Source organism: Malaya genurostris, chromosome 2 (assembly GCF_030247185.1).
Source record: "Malaya genurostris strain Urasoe2022 chromosome 2, Malgen_1.1, whole genome shotgun sequence".
Taxonomy (NCBI): domain Eukaryota; kingdom Metazoa; phylum Arthropoda; class Insecta; order Diptera; family Culicidae; genus Malaya; species Malaya genurostris.
This window is the reverse complement of record NC_080571.1, coordinates 219352422-219374830: the sequence shown is the minus strand read 5'-3', so window position 1 is coordinate 219374830 and position 22409 is coordinate 219352422. Positions and strand designations below refer to the sequence as shown.

Here is a 22409-nt window from a genome sequence, read left to right as displayed (position 1 = left end):
AGGGTCGAAATCTTTAAGCCCCTGTGCAGTTCTCGTCGATGCACAATTCCAGGATTGATTAGCTGGCCGTGAAGAAACAGGGAGGGTCCTCAAACGGCGCCTCACACTTCGACCTAACATGTCATGTTAACAAAATGAACTTTCGAATTATAAATTTTGAGCTGTAAGGTAAGTTTAATTTTAATTCTGAGTTATTTCTTTTGAGTGAATCACATGTGTTGCATGGTTATACTCACCCGTGTGCATATATATGTATGATTGCTTTTACTTCACCAATTTTAATATATATTGTTTCTTTTGTTAAGAGGCCTTTTACAAACTTAGGAAAGCAGCTATGTTATTAGTTTATAGTGCAAAATCAATTATTCACATTATAAACAGAAATAAATTTATTAAACTCAAGAAAGTTTATTGATCAAATCAACTGACAATTCCAATTAAAATAAATTAATTAATTGGACTCGTTTTGGCTGTAGCTAAAATTAACAGTTCGTATCAGTTGGAATCAGTACATATTTTACTTAACTCAAGAAGGTTTATTGTTATTATTACCTGTCAATTTTAATTGAAATTAACAACAATATCACTTAATTCAACAACATTTTTTACTGAAATCAACAATAATTATTGGTTAAAATCAACTATAGTTTTGCTGATTTTGCTAAAAATATTAGTTGAATGAAAGTGGAGCGTGTCTTTGCTAAGAAATAACAGCATGTAAATGTTGCAAAATCAACTGAAAAATTAGCAAATTCAACCAACTTTTTAGCATTATTAAGGGGTTTAAAAATAACAAATCTGAATTAGCAAATATAAGAATTTTTTAGTTGTCCTAAAAAATAACTAACTAAAATCAGCAAATCAACTAATTTTTTCGCCAAAAAGCTGATTTCGGTCTTTGCGTGTTGAATATTGGACATATGATTCTGGGTCAGTGATATAAACATAAACAGAATACGGTAAATTCTCGAAGTCGAAGTCTTTAAATTCATTTATTAGAAACTCAAATGACTAGCTATGCACTAGATTTTTGGTTTTATTCCAGGTTTCAATAACATCCAAAATCAAAAAATTAAAGTGTTTCTTGTTTCAAAATAGTTCCTGGTAGTACTATAGCAAAATCCAATGAAGCTTTGAAACGAATTGTCATCTTTTCTTTCTTTCAAAACAGGTGAAATATGGCCCAAACCAAAAACTCAAACAACTTCCGATCGGTATTATGTTATCAAACGACCAACATTCCATTTCCAGGTGGGTAATCAACCGTGATCTCCAAGTCAAAGCTTATTTCCATTTTTGTTTCGTCTGCAGACTGTGAATCTAACCTGCAACATCCTGGAAAAAGCCATTGAACGTTATCAATCGTTGATCTTGGAGATAGGAAGCGATGCTCGTCGAACAATTCTCAGTACATCCACAATTGGTAGAAAATCTTCGAAGAAATCATTCCGATCCGATAGAGATTTCACTGTAAGTATGAATCAACTGGATTGTAATTTAATCTGCGTCACTAAATTCTCTCACAACAGGGATATCTGGATGAAATGAAAATTGATTTGAAAGCACCGTGTGAATCCTTGCCACATCTCGGAATGGACGAATCATGTGAATTGGCGTCTTGGCGTAAGACATTGATCGTGAACTAATTGGTCTCATATTTCAGATGAAATTTATATTAACGATGACCAAGCCAGTATTGAATCGCATTCCATCTGGGGTATCCTACGGGGACTCGAGTCTTTCTCACAGATGGTTGTCCTATCGGATGATGGAAGTGCGGTAAGCTATATTTATCAAGTGAAAATACCTATTTAGTCGTTGGACAAAGGAACATAATGTCTTAACTAGTCAATTCAAATGTTCTTTCTTTCAAATATGTTATATTTCACAGCTTCGCATCAACGCTACAACCATCTTCGATCGGCCGCGTTTTTCGCACCGAGGTCTTCTAGTCGACACATCGCGTCATTTTATTGCGGTCTGCACTCTCATAAAAATTTTGGATGGTATGGCCTACAACAAGTTAAATGTATTCCACTGGCATATCGTCGACGATCACAGTTTTCCTTATCAAAGCAAAGTGTATCCGGAACTGAGTGCACAAGGAGCGTATCACCCATCGTTGGTTTACACACCGGAGGACGTACAGAAGGTGATCGAAGAAGCACGGTTGCGTGGGATTCGTGTCATGACGGAATTTGACACCCCCGGACATACCCGTTCATGGGGAGTTGCTCATCCGGAACTTCTGACCAAATGTCACGAGCAGTACGAGGGAAGGCTAGGGCCAATGGATCCTACAAAGGAATCAACTTACACGTTTCTATTCAACCTCTTCCAAGAAGTGGTTAAGGTATTTCCTGATCAGTATATTCATCTGGGAGGTGATGAAGTCGGATTTGAATGCTGGGCTAGCAATTCAGATATCATGGAGTACATGAAGCAAAATAGACTGTATTCGTTTGAAATGTTGGAGGAGAAATTCATTCAACGAGTCGTCGATCAGATCGACGCTTTGAACAGAAGCTCGCTGGTATGGCAAGAAGTATATGTCAACGGTGTACGGCTTCCCGATGGAACCGTGGTACACGTATGGACTGGTAATAGACAGGATCTTCTCCATCGGGTAACATAATCTGTTGAATTATCCGTTGTGAGAAAAATTAGTTTTTTTTCGTTTTCAGATAACTCTCGAAGGGCTACCAGCACTATTGTCATCTTGCTGGTATTTGGATCATTTGTCCACTGGCGGAGACTGGCGTAAGTTCTACAACTGCGACCCACATGACTTCGTGGGAAATCAACACCAAAAGGATCTTGTGCTCGGGGGGGAAGCTTGCATGTGGGCTGAAGTTGTAAACGATCATAACATCTTGCAGCGTATATTCCCTCGAGTATCGGCAACTGCTGAGAAATTGTGGTCTCAGGAAAATGTTAATGATGCCGATGAAGCTGCTCCTCGACTTGAAGAACAGGCCTGTCGTTTGAATCAACGAAACATCCCTGCCCAGCCGCCGAATGGACCCGGAGTTTGTTTGTAATGTAACTAAAGGTTGTAAATTTGCTTACAATAGTATACGAATAAAACGAATGAATTCACTCAAACTTTAACATTTTTTGAATGAAATGTTTTGAAATCAAACTAATCGCTCTTAACCGCAATTTAGTTTAACTCAGACTTGTTGTGGCATATTGTAAATTATTGCCGATTTTTCTGCTGATTTGACTGGTTACACACTTAGAAAATTTCGCAGAATTCGGTAATTTTTTACCGAATTTTCAACAGCTGAACGTTCGGTAATCAGTTCGGTAAATGAATTGATTACCGATCGTTCGGTAATTGCTGAACTGTCAAACAACTACCGTAAACTGTAAACCAAATGGATCTAACTGATTGCTCGGTAATTTTTTGTTTCTTTTTTATTTTCCTTTGGTTAAAATTCTTTTATTTTCGGATTTTAGAAAACTACATATATTCAAAAAAAAACGAATGAAGAAAATTACAACCTGCTATGGTTTTATTCCACGAAAATGTTCCGGCTTACCGGAATTAAGAGCACCTTCCAAAACACTGCACAATCGGTCAAGTCCACCAGAAATTACCCTTGAACGATTTGTGTAGGCAGCAAGTGGACAAGTGATACAAAATTATTTTCTGCCTATAAGGAAACAAAAAGTTGTTAGTGGTTCTAATGTTTTAAAAACTTTTACACCTGTACCTCAATCCATTCGATGAACTCTACAAGATTTTTTTCGTTTGATTAATAAAAAGACACTTACTGAAAATTTGATCAACTGTTTGACAGTTAGTTTTCACGACAATCAGTATTTACAGAAGTTCGGTTATTGGAAGATTATTTTACAATACGGACGGTATAAGTTTTACCGTACTTGGCGACTATTCAGATTTACCGTATCAATTGTATGTTATATCTATTTACAGAACTCTGTAATGAAAACTGATCGTCCGGTAAAAAATTGCATATTTTTTGGAAAATGACGTCCATATACCGAAATATCGGTAATTTCTATTGATTACCGAAAGTTTTTGTCAAAAATATTACCGAACAACGGAATTTAATCTTAGTGTGTACGGTTGAGGGCTGGGTAAAATCACTGCAGATGAGAACAGTTTTTATCAGCAGAAGCTTTTCAATTTATTACAGAAACGGTGGAAATGTGTGTCTCGATTACATCCACGATTCGACTCCTATCGTGAGGGATGTCAAACCACACATGAACGTTTTTTTTCAAGTACGGTTTCAGTCAATATTATGACATCGTAGCTACAATCACTCGAAGTCAAAAATAGATCGTCGATTTCTATTTCAATGCCACGAATGTTCTGATAGCATATCCATATCCCTGCGTCGTGTGTGTGTGTGTGATGACGCATTTCGTATAATCATTAATAAAAGTAACTGATGAAAGTTCCGTTTTAGAATTTTTGGCCACCACATTCGGTACATTCTGGAAATGGAGCCCGGAACAAATGTAGTAATTTTGTATAGACAAATTTCGCACCAAACCGAGCAAATGTTTGCAGAACCCTGTCAGATTTGAATAAAACCTTCTGAATATGTAGACTGTCACAAAGTGCCATTTTTCATTCGTCGTTTTTGCCTTTCTCTATAGAAAGGTATTAGAAATGCTAGAAAAACCGACTTTGGAATTGAATTCGACTCAGTTCGACGAGATCGGAAAATGTCTGTATGTGTGTATGTGTGTGTGCACTTTTCGAAGATATTTATACGCGCTCAATTTTCTCCGAGATGGCTGAACCGATTTTAACAAACTTGCGCTCGTTTGAAAGCTACTGTCGGGCCATTGACCAAATTCAAAGATCAAATGGCTGTGACTTTTCGTTCCAAAGATATGATAGTATAAGTGACGTAACCGACAAAACACGTTGATTTTTACCGCTCTTATATATATTAGGGTGCCAATATTTTGGGATCACTTCTAATTTCGTAAAGCGCTAGTACTCAAAACTTTAAGCACATCGAAAAATGTCCTCATGCAAAATTTGAGCTAAATCGGACATGCGTAAGGGGTGCTGCCCGGTGGTGAAAGTTTGAAAATTTTCGATCTTGAAAAAGCACCTTAGGGGGGAGTACATGAAATTTCCAGAATCGAACATTTTTTTTTGATGCCGAAACTCTTAAAACTGCATGAAACGTCGAGATTTAGTGTCATCTAAAAAAAATCGTGCTATTGTCTTCTGCGTTAGTAGCAGAATGAGAGGGTGCGAAATGGCTTGTAGGTTGAAGCCCATCATAAAGTGCAATATTTATCATAGTATATTGCAACATGTGGTTCTGTTGTTTGTTTTATTATTTGTTATATATTGTATCATATCATATTATTTCATATATTATCGTCTTATACTTTATTTTGTTATGTTATATTATGTTGTATGGTATTATACTGCATTGCATTACATCATATTGTATTATGCTCAATTATATCGACAACGGGGTGGGGCAGGGAGTGCATCAGGGTATCTTACAAGTGAATGACTGGATGATGGAGTGGATTGCCAACCTGAGTCACGTGGGGAAGCTATGTGCTTCGCCCTGAAGGTCTGAAATGAGTAAGACGCACCCTTCTAACAAACAAACCAAAGCTGGTATATCGAAATTCTTTATTATACGGCTGGATGTTCTTGCTGGAAGACGCCTGGTCCTCAAAACCCATTTAGGCTTTCTTAACAGCAGTTATATGAAAGCTATCTGATAATCAAATTCGGATCTACTGTAAGTCTACCCGCATACACTGGTAATGCCTTGAACTGATGGTGGCTTCACACATACATACATGAACATGTATGACAAAGCATTGCTTGGGAGCAAAGTGAAACACGATTTTTTGTACTGTTACATACAATTGTTTCTAAGTACCAAAAAGACTTTGCATAGCATACTTTTTCATTAAATTTGGCCTCGGACCGATTTTAGCACGGTTCGTTTTTGGCAACATAATTGTTCGAATATAACACATGTAAACCAGATGATGGCAGCAGATCATTTGCTTAACGTTCCCAAATTAGTAGCAGTGTGAATCGAAAAAGCCATTTTGCGATTGGAATATAAAACTGAGGTGATTAGACGAAGGACGCTACGATGTAAGTGGTGAAACAGAAATTTGTAATCGCGTAGTAAAGGAAAATATTCTGTTATAGTTCACTGGAGGAAAGGAAAGCCATTTTGTATCACATCAGGAAGCCATTTTATTGGCTTGTAGATTTCGAGCTGTTTAGAAGATTGCGGGACGAAAATTAATATTACCGCAGGTAAAATACATATTTTATGGTCCAATCAGCATGAAATTATAAAATTAATACTACGTCGAACAGGAAACCCCACAGTTCGACGTGGGTCTTTGTGTGGGAGCCGCAATAGGAGCTAGGGATACCACGAGGTTGAGATCCTGAATACGCAATTAAATTATTCTCGTGTTGCAAGCACGGGTGGTGCAACGTATCGTGCTATTGACCCTCACTCAGCCCTGACTATATCCCAACCGGCAGGTCCCGCGGTCGGATCTGGAACTACCAGTAGTGGTGTCTTCTACGTGTGTCTTCGCTACGTCCACTCGTCGATGACACAAGCATCCAGAAATGTCAACGGGAGTCGACGTAATGGCATTAGCTGTAAGTTTTCAATGAGCCGGCCAATAATAATTAGTTAGCTTAGACGTGTAAGCTTAAAATGTTTGAGATCTCGATTATCAATAATAGAGCATGATTAAGTCAGATGGACAGTTTTCGTCAGTTTTGTCGGTACCCTTTTCTTGACCGCGTATTTCGTATTTCGAACAAATATCGTGAGACATATGTTGTTGGCTAAGACGGCATTTCGTTTCAAACAGGTTTAGGGACTAAGTTTGGTGATAAACGGAGTAGGGCGACTTGGATGCTCAAATGTTTTCGGGTGTTTGAGATTTACCCATTGACCCGCCCTGTGAAAAGAAGTCTTAGCCGGGCCCTTGAAAAATCCTCAGCAGCCTCTCCTTGGGAGAGTGGCGCTAAAGCTGTTGTAGGTAAGCAGGAACAAACGAATTCTTCACAACATAACATCCATATACCATTCGAATCAGTTCGTCGAGATCAGCAAATGCGTGTGTGACAAATAATTTCACTCATTTTTTTTGGAGGTGATTAACCATTTTCTACAAACTCAGATTCATAAGAAAACTCGTATGCTCTCAAACAAGGTTCCTGAATTATGTTTGGTTCCGACCTCTTGTTCCGGAACTACAGGTCGATATGTGAAACGAAATTAAAACTGTGTAACTCATTTTTCTCGTAGATGGCTGAACCGATCTAAGATTCAAATGAAATCTAAGAATCATCTAAGATTCAAATGAAAAGTTTTAAGATTCTATAAAATATCTTGTTTTTCAGTCAAATCCGGTTTCGGTGATTAGTATAAAAATGTCTATTTCACATAAATTAATCAGGTTTATCGGGTTAGCAGATTTGGATAGTCGATAACCAAATAAACTTATTTCATTTTTGGTTGTATTCAGTTTTCGTTTCGGAAGGCACCCAAAAACACACTGATTTTCAAACAGTTTGAATCAAATGTAAACTACTCAGATGAATTTGTCTGACTTCGGCTACACCGATTTTCGAATTCCGGTTCCAGTATCGAATCGTTTCTCAAAGCTCAATCGTTTTCTCAAAAAAAGCCAAATCGAACTTCACGGTCATTAAAATGATGTCACGAAAACTGAAACACCGAAGAATATTCACTTAGACTCGTCGTTTTTTGAAAAGGGTAAAAAAATTTTCACCTTTTTTCTAGTAGTTATTAACGATTTATTAATTTTTAGTTTGACGTAAAGCCGCCATGACTAAGTAGTTATTGACGAATACGATTTGGTGCGAAATACAGTCTTCAATCAATAAAACCTACTACCTTGATCAAAAAGTTATCGGAATCACCACCGTGGAGCTCTCAGTCATCCGATTAGATGGCCGTGGCCGTGAGTCTGTGAATGATGATAAGAGAGGCGATAGGCCATCGACATCTAAAACCGACGAAGACATCAACAAAATGGATACCCGTAGACCGCAAATTGACTATCAGTGAGATGGCAGAGGAGTTTTGAGACGTTCGCGTGAAGCAATTCGCCGAAAAATATCAGATTTGTGGACAAACAGTTCGTGGATCTTGCACCACGATAACGCACCGTCACACAATGCCACACGCAAAGACCGAAATCAGCTTTTTGGCGAAAAAATTAGTTGATTTGCTGATTTTAGTAAGTTATTTTTTAGGACAACTAAAAAATTCTTATATTTGCTAATTCAGATTTGTAATTTTTGAACCCCTAATAATGCTAAAAAGTTGGTTGAATTAGCTAATTTTTCGGTTGATATTGCAACATTTACATGCTGTCATTTCTTAGCAAAGACACGCTTCACTTTCATTCAACTAATATTTTTAGCAAAATCAGCAAAACTATGGTTGATTTTAACAAATAATTATTGTTGATTTCAGTAAAAAATGTTGTTGAATTAAGTGATATTGTTGTTAATTTCAATGAAAATTGACAGTTAATAATAACAATAAACCTTCTTGAGTTAAGTAAAATATATACTGATTCCAACTAATACGAACTGTTAATTTCAGCTACAGCCAAAACGAATCCAATTAATTAATTTATTTTAATTGGAATTGTCAGTTGATTTGATCAATAAATTTTCTTGAGTTTAATAAATTTATTTCTGTTTATAATGTGAATAATTGATTTTGCACTATAAACTAATAGCTAAGCTTTCCTCAGTTTGTAAGAGGCCTCTTAACAAAAGAAACAATACATATGGGTACGTTCCTGATTATAACTCATTTTATCTAATTTATTAAATTCTTATGCACTGTAAAAATGATTTGCTTCTCCAAAGCAACATTTTGTTTGTTCGTTGTAAACTCTCACTTACAATCACGAAGCGTAATTACAAACGATCTGCTTTGGTTAGGCACTGAATGTAATGAATGGCCAATGAAAATGTCTTACCATTTCGGATAGTAGCTCTTTGATTTATGTGTCCTACTCTATTGTTGTAGATGCTGCTTGTAACATCACGGTAAATTTTCCAAATGACCGTACAGGGAAGTGTCAGTTTCGATTTGTTTACTTTATTTTCTGATTATTGAGCGACTTAACGAGTATATTTTCGTTTATTTACGCATGTACTAAGCGGAAACCAAAGCATTCAGATGTCGTCTCATACAAAAAGTTCAGAGATAGAAGTCGGAATGGCAAAGCAAGCATAGAACATGCAATAAACATGTACTTTCTGCACTGGTCACAGAAATGATTGTTAGTTAATCTTTTAATAATTCACTGATAGCTGAAACACTCCACAAATAAACTTAAACCAAGCAACTTTACAGCAGTTTTACATATCGGTCAGTTAGAAATTTCAAAATCTATATATAAAATATATCAAAATAATTTCAACAATCAACGTTGTTTTGTTTTTCAACGAATTGTGTTGCTTTGACACTTCTCATGAGTTTTTGACTAATAAACTTGTTAATAAAACCAATTGCATTCTTGTTTTCTTTGTGCTGTCTTTCTGCAGTGATGATGACAGCCAAACAGCGCCAAGCTATTTGATTTTAACAACAAAATTAGTTGACAATGCCACTTTTGGTATAAGTATTAGACATTTTATTGGAATCGAGTTTATGATAATCGATTCAACCATCTTTGAGAAATCGAAGTGAGTGTCGTTTTCCGCTTCGGAGACCGGGTTCTGGTATACTTGTGGAGCGTATACATGACCAAATAATATTAGCATCTTTCTCCTCGCACTATTAGCTGTCAATAATTCTGGACGCACTGTACTGACGAAGTGTTTTCCCTCCTTTTCAATGATGCGTCAGTTGGTGTCTGAACGGCGGAGCAGTAACTTGGTTTGTGTCAAATCATAATTTGCACACCTAACGAAAAATGGAAACCGAACTTCATTCTTGTGCTATATAGGCTTTTCCACAATACTCAAAGTCGGTTGGTTTTGCTATAAAAAAAAAGACTTTTAATAATCTTTAGCGCAGTTTCGAAGAGTTTTTACGTTCTTTGCTTCATCACTTTAGCCGACGGGATCACTATTCCTGACACTTTCTGAGCTGTAAATAGGGGACTTGTATAGCTGAATGGGGTTCATTTGGTCGTCAACTAACGAGTTCTAGGAACTATAGAAATCTATTTTCAAATTTTAAAGAGCTAAACTAAAGTACCCTGTCCGTAGTTGCACTTCGTGATTGTCCAAACAAGTGTAAATGCACAATAATGCAAAAAAAAGTCAATAAAAGGGGTCAATTGTCCTACATTGGCGATCCTGCCAGGAGATAGTAATCTAGTTCTCAGTGAACATTAAATTTAATGAATCACTTGACACGAGATTATACACGCATAATCAACAGTTCAGTGACCAAATGTTCAAGGGTTTGTTTTCCACAAACATGTAGATTAGATTATGTTATAAGTTGTACATGTAAGTATAAACAAGCAATTGCGAGGAGAATCGGGACTCCTAAGTGAAAATCAATGGTGGTATAGAAAACCACATTGATAATGAAAAGTAGCGAGTTGGGACGACCGCTATTGAATGATTGTGTGATTTCGGAAAACCACACAATGGCAAGGAGTGTTGGGACAACCTCATTTGTGAAAAGCGATGGTGGTAAAAAGACCACATTCGTATTGAAGGGTAGCGAGTTCGGACGACCGCTACACCTGTTTGTGTGCGTTGAGTCTATCAAGAAATGACAAGTGATCAGAACAATCGGCTTGATGGTAACGAAAATTCAATGTCGCTCACAACATAAAAACCGTTGTTCGAGCACGAGGAAGACAAACAAGTGTCATGAGTTGTTCTACTAAACACTCGTTAAATCCAAAATTACAAAAAACTGTAGTTTTGAGTTATTTGTGGTTGTTTCATACTACTGGGGACAAGAGAACACCACGATTAAGATTTACCCATTCTTGTAGACATCTGCAGTTCAGGCACCAAGTTGCGTAGGTTACTTAAAACAGATGAAAAACCGTGTTTGTGTAGCTTGGTTCAGGTAATTATTTCAGGTAAATGAATCAAAATGCAATGCTTGTCATTTTCTCCTTGTGAGAAATAACATTTGAATTTCTATTGAGAGCAGACAGAGAAGCCAAATATCTAAAAACAATTTGTTTTTACTAATTTATATTGACAAAGCAGAATCATTTTATCCAAGAATTTTCCGAAAGTCAATGAAATCGACTGAAACGAGCTGTGGTCAGAGACTAGTTTCCTCGGTCTTTGAATAGCTTTTACGTTCTCTTGTTTATAGTCAAATGAACAAAAATCATTGATAAAATTAATTTTGCTTCAAATATAAAACTGACCCAATTAGTCGAGAATACCATGGAAATTATGATTATTGTGAGATCTGAGATGGGACACTGATCATTCGCAATCTGAACATGAACGGAGTGTTGTTCAATTGGGTGGTCGTCTAAGTTGTATCTCATTGCAATCAGAGTATCATCAATGGGGAGGACAATTTCTAGAATTTTTTTTCGGCCTTACCTTCATGAAAAATTTCCGAGCAACACCGGGTAAATCAGCTAGCAATGTTATAAAACTATCAACGATAGCCAGACTCTAATAATTTGTATACCTCCAATAAATCATTTAACATGTGACTGATGGGGAATCATCGATGTATGGTTTTCAAAGATTTTCGTTTTTTTTTAGTGGAGAGAGAATGTGGAGTTTATACATGACTAAATAATATTAGCATCTTTCCCCTCGCACTATTAGCTGTCAATAATTTTGGACGCACTGTACTGACGAAGTGTTTTCCCTCCTTTTCAATGATGCGTCAGTTGGTGGCTGAACGGCGGAGCAGTAACTTGGTTTGTGTCAAATGATTATTTGCACACCTAACGCAAAATGGAAACCGAACTTCATTCTTGTGCTATATAGGCTTTTCCACAATACTCAAAGTCGGTTGGTTTTGCTATAAAAAAAAAGACTTTTAATAATCTTTAGCGCAGTTTCGAAGAGTTTTTACGTTCTTTGCTTCATCACTTTAGCCGACGGGATCACTATTCCTGACACTTTCTGAGCTGTAAATAGGGGACTTGTATAGCTGAATGGGGTTCATTTGGTCGTCAACTAACGAGTTCTAGGAACTATAGAAATCTATTTTCAAATTTTAAAGAGCTAAACTAAAGTACCCTGTCCGTAGTTGCACTTCGTGATTGTCCAAACAAGTGTAAATGCACAATAATGCAAAAAAAAGTCAATAAAAGGGGTCAATTGTCCTAATATCTTTTTAAATCGTACAATTGCCCTAATATCTTTTATATTTAAAATTGCCTAAAAATTTTTGAGTTTTGAGCCAAAACTAGAAGATTTTTATTCATTTTTTTTGCAATATCGACCCAAATTACTGTTTGGTATTTTCACACAGTCTCCCTGTTTTCTCGAAATATCTATATTTCATGAGCAAATTTATTATTCAAATGCAAATGACACATTATGAAGTAAAATTATTGAGATTGATAAAACTGTTATTTCCTGTATTGAAACGGTTAACTCGCAAAATTAAACTGACATCTGTGAAACAACTTACATTTCATTCGTGCGAACGATGTTCGAATGAACTGCCATACATTTTAGCGTATCACATGGAGTTAATCACAAACATTTCAATGATATCTTTGATACGAAGCATTTGTTCGACAAAGTATACCGATATTTAAACAACTTTAGCGTTCGAAAACATTCGAACAATTGAAATCAAGAAAGGCTTATTCTCATCCGTTCGAAAGCACGTGTTCGTACGAACGCTCGATACGGACGTGAACAGGAATGAGGACTAATATCATATTTCGGAGGAGGATTATCGCCATTATGAGAGTGGACTCATTGCAGTACTGGCGGCTAAAACACGATTAGTACTGATTAGTGAATCGTGAAGGCAGTTTCATTCGTCAATCGATCACAGAAATCATGAAAGCTCTTCTAATTGTTGTACTACTCCATCAAATCACGGCAATTGGTAAGTAATCATGTTCTAATCTAATCAAGCATACTCAAAACAAAAACCAAAACTGCATAGTGTCAATAAACTGTGATGTGGAACCAAAGAATACAGAATCTATGCTAAGGAAGAAACTCCTATGTAAAAAATACGATAAAACTGAACGCCCCGTGAAAAGTCACACAGATGCCGTCGTCGTCAATTTTCATATGGTGCTGCAAAATTTCAATTTCGTAAGATCAAAATATTAAAATGATCAAGCTATGATAAAACATTGACGTTGATGCGATCACAGGTAGATAGTCTTCAGAAGTTGTACATCAACGTTTGGCTGTTGCTGACCTGGAAGGATGAATTTCTCACTTGGAATCCAATGGAGTACGATGGGATAAAAGATCTCGTGATTGATTCCGAGGATATCTGGCTACCGGATATGATGCCTTATTCGGCGTAAGTTCAAACCTTCCAATTAGTGCAATCATTCCAAACAAGTCGTTTCTTTGCGCGTGTGTTTCAATAGATATTACAGCAATAACTTGGATGCAGCGTGTACAACTCCCAACTGTCAACTGGCTAGCGATGGTCTCGTGAAATGTGTTCCAGCCTGCGAATACCACAGCCTGTGCCAATCCGACTACTCAAACTGGCCATTCGATCGTCAGAATTGTACACTGCGATTCGGAATGTGGGCGGAGCATTCGAACGAAGTGGATTTTTTAGCGAACGGGACTTCCTTGGGATCAGATGAAACCAACAGCCATAACGAATGGAATATCCTGTCCACCAATGTGCAAAAACATGATACACCGTTGCGGGACAACCAAACTTACCCCTCGGTGTTATTCAATTATGTATTAGAGCGACATTCCGGATCGCACTGTGCTATCGTTCTGACACCAGCATTCAGTGAGTAACTTTTCAGGGGTATTCTTTTAATTTGGCATGTGTTTTATATAAATTTCAAATCAGCAAGCTCCTGAAAAAGCACCTTTTAGTTACACTACTTTACATTATGTTTTACAGTAATGATGGCGATTAACATAATATCCCTATGGCTAAATTGCTATTCTCTGGAGCGATTGGTCATGCTAGGATCAAGTTTATTCATTCACTTCCTGTTCATCGAAAACCTGTACTGGCAGATACCGTTCAACGGATCGAGTACTCCGTCTTTCTGTAAGTATTTATTTTTGGTGGTATATATCAAAGCGCTAACCGACGATAATTTGCTTTTTTTGCAGTAATCTTCTTCCGAAATTCACTGGTAATCACTGCTACATCTCTAGTACTGACAGTATTTATTAAACATATTTATCTAAGTGATTCGGAACCACCAGCGGCTGTCGGTGGAGTCATTACTTTTCTATCAGACAATCAACTGGGTCAAAAACTATTCGGTAGGAACTTGGACGAAGATACTGTGGAAGCAAGTGAAACTACAGACGGCAATGGAGGGGAAAATTCTCCGGATACCGTTATTTTGGTTGGCGAAAACTTCCCCGAACCGAAAAAGACAGCTGTAAAAGGTGGAATTTACAAAGTTGCTGCTCTTATGATCGATAGAATTCTTTTTGTTGGAATTATCGTTTTGTATGCCCTGTTGTTACTAACTCTGATGCCTAAGTATTAATATTGCTCAGTATTGTTATCTGTCGTTATTTCGATCATTCTTTCTCCTTCTTCATTGTATGAATATATACGAAAGTTAATTTCTCAATATATGCGCTTTCTAGACTCCGAAACTACCCGTGCAATCGATTTGTACTCACCGTATATTTCAACTATTCAAAAATTTATCCTTGTATGTTGAGTAAGAACTTGTCCGTCGGTGATTTGAAATGAATTTCAGTCTAACTCAATCTTTCGCCGGAAAATAAACTAACACACTAAAATCGCGATGAGTGTCATTTACACAAAAGCGCTTCGAGGCCGTTCCGTTTCCAAGTAGCATGTTAAGTTGACGTCCTGTATTTTTCTACTGATTGTGCAATTTATCAAATTAGTTTATATTACTATTCTAATAACTGTTGTGTTATGGAAAAAGCGCAATTTTTCTGTGTTGTGCAACATATCTTTAAGTTCTTCCGTTATTACGAATATTTATTCACAACGATTGTGCAACTGATACAAAAACTCATGCGTCGACCTCACCACAAAGGCAGTAATAAAATCAGCGAAAAACCAATTGTGAAACTCGTGAAAACTACTGCGTAATGTAAACAAGAAATAGAATGACGTTTAAAAAAACACAACAAACTTAATTTCTAGTGAATAAGTTTCACTTTTGATTTTCAATAGACTGCTCTCAACACAAACATGGAACCTGTAAAATAAAGGACCAAAATGAATTACCCCGTTTTCGGCTAAATACATGGAAAAGTCGGTATGGTTCAATGATTTAAAGAATCAAAACTCGACGATGACCTTCCAAATTGTAGTTGGATAGGAAAAGTGATCAAAAATGTCGAAAAACGAAAAATTGTGGCCTTGTTTTCGAGCAATCTCGGCTTGTGCAAGGATAAGCGAAATTCTAGCAAAAAGGTCACGTCGCCATTCAGGATTTTCGGTGTGCAAACAATGTAAAAATCTTGCAAGCAAATAATTATCCCAAACAACGGAGCCAGCTCTGTACTGAATGGCAACGTGAAAAAAGGATTGTGACCAGAGCTGACATCCGCCACTTTAAACTACACAGAAAGAAAAGATAAATCTTACACGACATGTAAACCGGTAGTACTATGAAATAGACATCAGTTGAAACGAAAATCTGATTTAAAACCATGATTGATGTAAAATTACATTGAAATTTATTTAGTTTTTCATTGAACAAGACTGTATATTTACAAACCGCTTTGTTTTGTAATGTAAATTTCCATTCAATTGCCTGCTCCAAATATGTGCATGAAAATAAATGTAAAATCACAAAATATTTTTATCTGTGTAGCCACATTCTACGATAAAGACTGGATAGCTTATGTCACTGGACAGCTGCCAACCAGGCTCTACAAATCACCATGTATTGAATGTCAGAGAGCCGGTATATCAAACTTGAAATTCTCTCGATATTTCACTCGTCAGGACTGCGGGTTTAGGAGTCGAACCCAGTTGGTTGGCGTTTAAAACCGACTTCATATTTGCAGGACAGGAACGACGCAGTAAGTATTGAATTGAAAACAAAGCAAAGTCTTGGCATTACATTCCTTTTGTGGAATTTGGCCTTTCTGTTTCAACAGACTTTGCAGTCGATTCTTAGTGTACAGAATCATTGCATAGCTAGTACTATGGATCCTACTGACACTAAGAACCCTTCCAGGTCGAGCCTCGAACATACGACAACTGGCTTGTAAGACCAGCGTCCTATGCACTGAACCGCCAACCCGGGACGTATTGAATTGAGGTCAGGATAATTTCGTCGAAAGTCTTTTTTGCCGTGTACCATTTCTCCGATCATTTCGCTGAATCACATAATAGTTCTAATATCGTATTGAAATTGATTTAAAATTTAAAAAAAAAGAAAGATGATAGTAAGTCGCATACAGCATCACCTTCTACGCAAGCGGCGAATGCTAAACAGCCGCCCAATGTTCGTTCTTCAAGCGTTGGGTAGGGGAAGAAAGCTTAATCGGTAAGATATGGCTAAGATATCGCTATGACTAAGATGCACATGCAAACAACAATTTGAACTTCTAGGCACTGATGAGTCAAAGACAAAACGTAAAGATATGGAAACGAAATCACGAACTATTACTGTGAATATTTTAAAAAATACTGCAAACATCACTTATTAATCAATTATACTTATTCGGAGAAAAATCAATTATTATTATAATAAATTATCAGCAACAACATTTTTTTTGGGAGAGATGGCGCTTGTAAATTAATTTGAAGTGGGTAAGGTAAAAAAGAAGTACTCGGTCTTGATTGAAGAAAAAAAACGGCTGAGAATGTATTTTTGTTATTCGTTAACTATTTTCAAAGAAAGTAGGACCGAAAATAAGAAATATTAATAATTTTCTACTGTCCTACTTTGACTTATTTCATGACTGCTTCTATATTTTCGGGTGACCGCAGATTTTGCATTCCCTTCCTTTCATATTGGGTAGGCGTTCTGCATATTGTAAATAAAAAACAAAATATTCTTCGATCAAGAGCAGGCACGTAGCTAGAGGGAAGGAGGGTGAGGGGTCATGGCCTCTCCTGAAATCCAAAATGAAAACAAAAATTATGAATGTTATAGGGTTATTGATCCTGCAGATTACACCGTAAGATAGGAATTTCATTATGGTCAAAACTGCACTACCACTGAAAGTGTCAAAACTACATGAAATAGAGGTTAAAAACGGGGTAAAAAACGACAATAATAATAATACACAAAACCTATTTAAAACTAAAAAGACGAACGCAAACCCACTTCGAATACATATTTGGCTGGATTCATTGTTATACATCAGAGAAAAGAATGATAACCCGACAATGGACTGAAATCGGCAAAAGTGCCTTAAAGGGGCTCAACGGGTAGCAAATATCCACCTTATTCACCTGATCAGGCTCCCTAGAACTATTATATGTTTCCAAGCCTAAAGAAATTGATGAGAGTTTCGTTGTGGATTTTTAAACTGCTACTTCCTGAACCTGAAACCGAAATCAGTATAGCCAAAGTAAGTTTGTATGGTCAGCAACTAATATAAAGAACAAATTTAGAAAATGTTTTCCGTTCTCCACGAATCGGAGTATAGGAGCTATCTCCGATCACCTTGTAAAATCTATCGCATCATTATGAAGTTTTGTAGTGTAATAGAATGTAATATAGTAACATGATCTCAAGCACAGTCACCAATTTTTTTTTAAATGCTCAATTAGGACACTTCCAAATGGAAAAGTTTTGTCTGTTAAAAACGTGAGTATCATTCTCGAGCTCATGAACGTTTATAACAGTTTGAAATTTTAAGCACTCAAAATTCTGTATTTCTGAAGCCAGGGCCGGTGAAAGAGGTGGGTACGGTGGGTAGTACTACCCACTCGAAAATTCCAAAGGTGGGTAATTACCCTCCTGAAATTTCGAACGAAAAACAACGGTAATATTAGTATTATTCATAACAATAAGAATATTTTTATTGTAATTCGGAATAATAAATAAAATCCAAATTATAGAATGCTAGTTCTGAAGGTAGAGCAAAGATGTGAAGATATACCGCAGAAAGATGAGACTTTTTTTTATTTAACAATATATTTATGAAGATGAGACTTGACAAGGATCATTTGAGCAAGCAGAAATCTTTCAGTAACTTAACTTTCTCCTTCCAGCAGAGGAGCCGAGCTTAAGCATCTCATCAATGTAAATTACTCAAGTCTCCAATATACCGGAAAGTACCGATAATGGTCTTTTATTATTTATTTATTTTTATATATGGTCTTCGATAAGTTACATCGCACAGACTCTTACGTACTAATTCTTAATCTAAACACATTTTTAGACACATTAAAATCAAAATTGCCATAAACAACATTGAATAAACGGCAACAAACATCCAGTGGATTGTTTTGTCCATATTGGGTACGGTGAGTTGTAAATCGAAAGAGTTCCGTACGACGGGTTCGTCTCAGTGAAATTGTAACTTCTCCAGCAGTTCTGCGCAGTCAATGGTGTTGCCTAATATGTCGAAAATTAGAAGACGCTGCAAGGTTTTTCTTCTGCTTTCCAGTGTTGGCAGTTGGATAAGTCGACAACGATCTTCGTAGGAAGGAAGATGAACTGGATCGGTCCAAGGTAACAGACGTAAAGTGTAGCGTATAGAACACCTTTGCACTCTTTCAATTCTCTTGATATGTACGCTGTGATACGGTGACCATACTGATGCGGCATATTCTAAGATGCTGCGGACGACTGAACAATACAGAGGCGGTTAGTGCAACGTGCTCCGAAAATCTCAATTTGCTATCCAAATAAACGCCGAGATCCTTTATAACGGAAACTCGTTCGATGGTCAGAGATGAGATTTTATAGTCGAAAGCAATCGAAGAACGCAAACGAGAGAAAGTTACGACGTTACATTTCCGGTAGTTAACCTCCATACCATTCATGTTGCACCAGGTATGTCGATGTCAGGTTGAAGGATGTAACAATCCAAGTTAGATTCTATACAGCGAAATATCTTCAGATCATCTGCATACAGCAATTTAGGAGATTTTATTACTTTGCAGAGGTCATTGATAAATAGAACAAAAAGCAGTGGACCAAGATGGCTTCCTTGAGATATTTCGAAAAAAGAAGATATTGCATGTCCGATACGCACGAAAGCACTGCGTCCAGTTAAGTATGTCCAAATCCACCGTGTCAGCCAATCCGGGAATCCGAGTCTATTTAATTTCTCGACGACAAAACGACGACAAAACGACGACGACTCTGTCAAAAGCTTTGGACAAGTCGAAGTAAATAGCGTCGACTTGTCGTCGACTCTCCATGTGATCGATCAAATTAGAAACGTAGCACATAAGATTTGTTGTAGTCGAACGTTTTCTTACAAACCCGTGTTGTTCTTCAGCAATTATGGGATGCACTGACTTGTACAGGATATCATGCAACATGCTTTCGAGTATTTTTGGTATAGGCAGCTGAGAATTGAAATCGATCGGTAATTACTCACATCGTGAATGTTCCCACTTTTGTGAATCGGAGTTATTGATGCAGTTTTCCATGCAGTCGGAAAGACGCAGTCGCTGAGAGATCGGTTGAAAATCAGAGAAACCGGGGAAGCAAGAGAGGCTGCGCAATTTCTGATGAAGAAAGGTGGTAATCCGTCAGGGCCTGCACCTTTTGAATCATCGATAGACAGCATTCTTCGGATAACTTCTTGTTGACTGAAAACTAAACGTGGTATGTTGAGATTGTAATGGGGCAGACCGCTCAAGTACGATTCTGTCAAGTGAGGTGAGTTATTACTTAGCACACTTTGAAAGAACGACGAGAATAGGTTTGCAGTACCCAGTGATGTATCGGCTTATTCACCATTATAACGAACGTTAATTGGTATACCTTTCGATTTTTTGCGAATGGCGATATACTTCCAAAAAGTCTTCGGGTTGACCTTCACATTATTCTCGATTCTGGATCATTCGTGAGAGCGAGATCTAATAACCGTTCGTTGAAGTTCTTTATATTATTGATCTGGTAAAATCCGTTAGCCAACAGATTTTCCACTAGAACGATTTCCTGTTCTGATGATGCATTTGCTGGTAGTAGTGAATTCGTATCCTCCTCGTACTGCCAATCCAAATGTGGTAAATTATAATCTCCCATCTCTACTTTTACACTTTACTATCCGAACCGGCAAAAGAAGAATGCAGTAGCAAGAAGAAAGTAACAACTTCTGGTAGCCTTCACGAATCTAATAGTAAATGGTAGAAGGGGTTTATCGGAATTTTTCCAGATGTTTAAGCTCGACTCCTTTGGTAAGCTAAGGTACTAAGATACTTGTCTCGTCTCAGCTTCTATACTTTCACATAAATAAAATCACTCAAAATCTTTTGACGTAGGACTACGTTTATGTTTTCTTCACCATTGTGCAAATTCAAAATACAGAAAATAATACCGTTCAAACAGGTTTTGAACATTACTATCTCAATCATTCTGAATTGATTTTCAATATCATTACACAAACTGCTTGGAAATATTTCAGATAATTGGTGATTGAAACATCAGTTAGGAACGAAAATCATTGTCATGGTTTCCTTTAGCAAATAAGACAATTTCGTCTGTACACGGTTTTCATAAGATTTCTGGGTTCCAATTAGTGCGTTCGCATTTAATAAAATTACTCATACAAAACAAGATTCTATATCGAATAGACTCCATCCTTATAGAATTATTTGTCAATGACATGAACATAGACTTCAGTTGTAGTGATGACTGTCTCGTTCGAGCCAAATATTTTTCACTTGCGTGTCTTTTTCTGATCAGTAAAGGACAAGCAGTCACCGGGTGCTAGGTTATTGTGAATAAGGTGGGTGAGGAAACAGATTGCAGCCCAATTCGTTTAATATTTTCATTGACTTTTTGTTCATTTTATGAGGCCGTTTTTTACTATTTCACACATCAAACACATCAATAAATCAATGCACTAATCTTTTTTAAAGGTACTTTCTAGCTCCAGGTAGTCGATTTCAATTATACCTCAAGCATCTAAAAACCAGACGCCATGATTGTTCAGCTACCTGTTACGAATAATAGAATTAAAAATAGTAGATCCATGTTTCGTCCACTGTTTCATACAAACGCATTGTGAGCGAATGCGACACCCATTTGGAAAAGATGCTTAGATTTTCGTACAAGATCGTAGAAGAACTTCCAGTTCATGTGCTAACCATCTCAGCACATCTAATCTAACGAACTTTGATTTTGCGTTGGTACATTACGATTAATAAAATTTGCTTATTACTTTCGGTTGATTATTTCATTTGACCACGCTCAAAATCAGAACTCCACAAACCAATATTTATAATGTATCCGAGTGAGGGAAATACTTCTCAAGCTAGTGCTTGGCTTGCGCTGATTTTTCTCTTTGAAAAGCAATGTTTTATCAATACACGGATTTCGTTATTTCCATTCTTTATAAATGAATTTGTAACATCGCTTATATGTAACGTTACTTATATTCTGTGTTGTATGTATGCAGAAGAATATAAGAGTTAATTATAAAACAAGTTTTCCATGTACTGAATAGATATTCCTACAGTATGAATGTTTTAATTCCATCTGCGAGTTATGTATTTTCGAACAGTTCATGACAATGTAATTATAAATGCTTAAAACTTAAAAATTTACTGCTAAAGTGAAATGATACTATTTGTATTTTCTTTCCTTTGTTCAAGCGGTAAACGATTAGCTGCCCCCCGAAGAGACACGCAGAAATTTTTTTTTGTATTAGGCGTCTTAAGTTCAAATAACTGAATAATTGGTTAAAATAACTGATACTGTTCCTTGCTTCATACAATTGAAAAGCTATTCAGTGCCGTATTCACCGGAGCTAAGCTCAACTTTGGGCACCAACGACGATTACGCGAAAACTGTAAAAGTCCTAAATTTATGCATAAATTTCATTTCAATTTCAATGATGTACATTTTTGACAGAATCTAAAGTATTTCGATCACCAATATGACATACATGGTGATACTTATTTAGGAGTTTTGTTACCGCATGGGTACCGGTTCTGTGATACTTGCACATAACTACACAGCAAAAAATTTTGAAATTTACAGGTGACGCAAATCCACATATGGCTCATTTCATAAGAACTTAATTCGTAAGAACTTAAACGGAAGACTGAGTTTTACAAGAAAGGTTCGAATATATGTCAAACACACCC

General features: G+C 36.8%; 2 protein-coding genes across 2 annotated transcripts; both read left to right on the top strand.

Annotated features, from left to right (window-relative positions):
• Positions 1–788: 788 nt before the first annotated feature.
• Positions 789–3105, top strand: LOC131427649 (beta-hexosaminidase subunit beta-like). Its single transcript, XM_058591031.1, has 6 exons — positions 789–1251; positions 1312–1470; positions 1530–1605; positions 1664–1779; positions 1892–2626; positions 2685–3105. The coding sequence occupies exons 3-6, from the start codon at positions 1545–1547 to the stop codon at positions 3039–3041; spliced, it is 1269 nt and encodes a 422-aa protein (XP_058447014.1). The 5' UTR covers positions 789–1251; positions 1312–1470; positions 1530–1544; the 3' UTR covers positions 3042–3105.
• A 5689-nt stretch (positions 3106–8794) lies between these two features.
• On the top strand, positions 8795–15674 carry LOC131427648 (neuronal acetylcholine receptor subunit alpha-6-like). Its single transcript, XM_058591030.1, has 6 exons — positions 8795–13064; positions 13125–13279; positions 13342–13496; positions 13567–13952; positions 14070–14222; positions 14288–15674. Exons 1-6 carry the CDS (start codon positions 13016–13018, stop codon positions 14674–14676), a joined length of 1287 nt encoding a protein of 428 aa, XP_058447013.1. The 5' UTR covers positions 8795–13015; the 3' UTR covers positions 14677–15674.
• The last annotated feature ends 6735 nt before the right edge of the window (positions 15675–22409 follow it).

Excerpts from the sequence above, each read along its gene's own strand:
- LOC131427649 (XM_058591031.1), top strand. The coding sequence starts at position 1,545 with ATGAAAATTGATTTGAAAGCACCGTGTGAATCCTTGCCACATCTCGGA. Across the intron at positions 1,606-1,663 it reads TCTCGGAATGGACGAATCAT|ATGAAATTTATATTAACGAT; the intron begins GTGAATTGGCGT and ends CTCATATTTCAG. Across the intron at positions 1,780-1,891 it reads TATCGGATGATGGAAGTGCG|CTTCGCATCAACGCTACAAC; the intron begins GTAAGCTATATT and ends TATATTTCACAG.
- LOC131427648 (XM_058591030.1), top strand. The coding sequence starts at position 13,016 with ATGAAAGCTCTTCTAATTGTTGTACTACTCCATCAAATCACGGCAATT. Across the intron at positions 13,065-13,124 it reads CCATCAAATCACGGCAATTG|TGTCAATAAACTGTGATGTG; the intron begins GTAAGTAATCAT and ends AAAACTGCATAG. Across the intron at positions 13,280-13,341 it reads TGCTGCAAAATTTCAATTTC|GTAGATAGTCTTCAGAAGTT; the intron begins GTAAGATCAAAA and ends ATGCGATCACAG.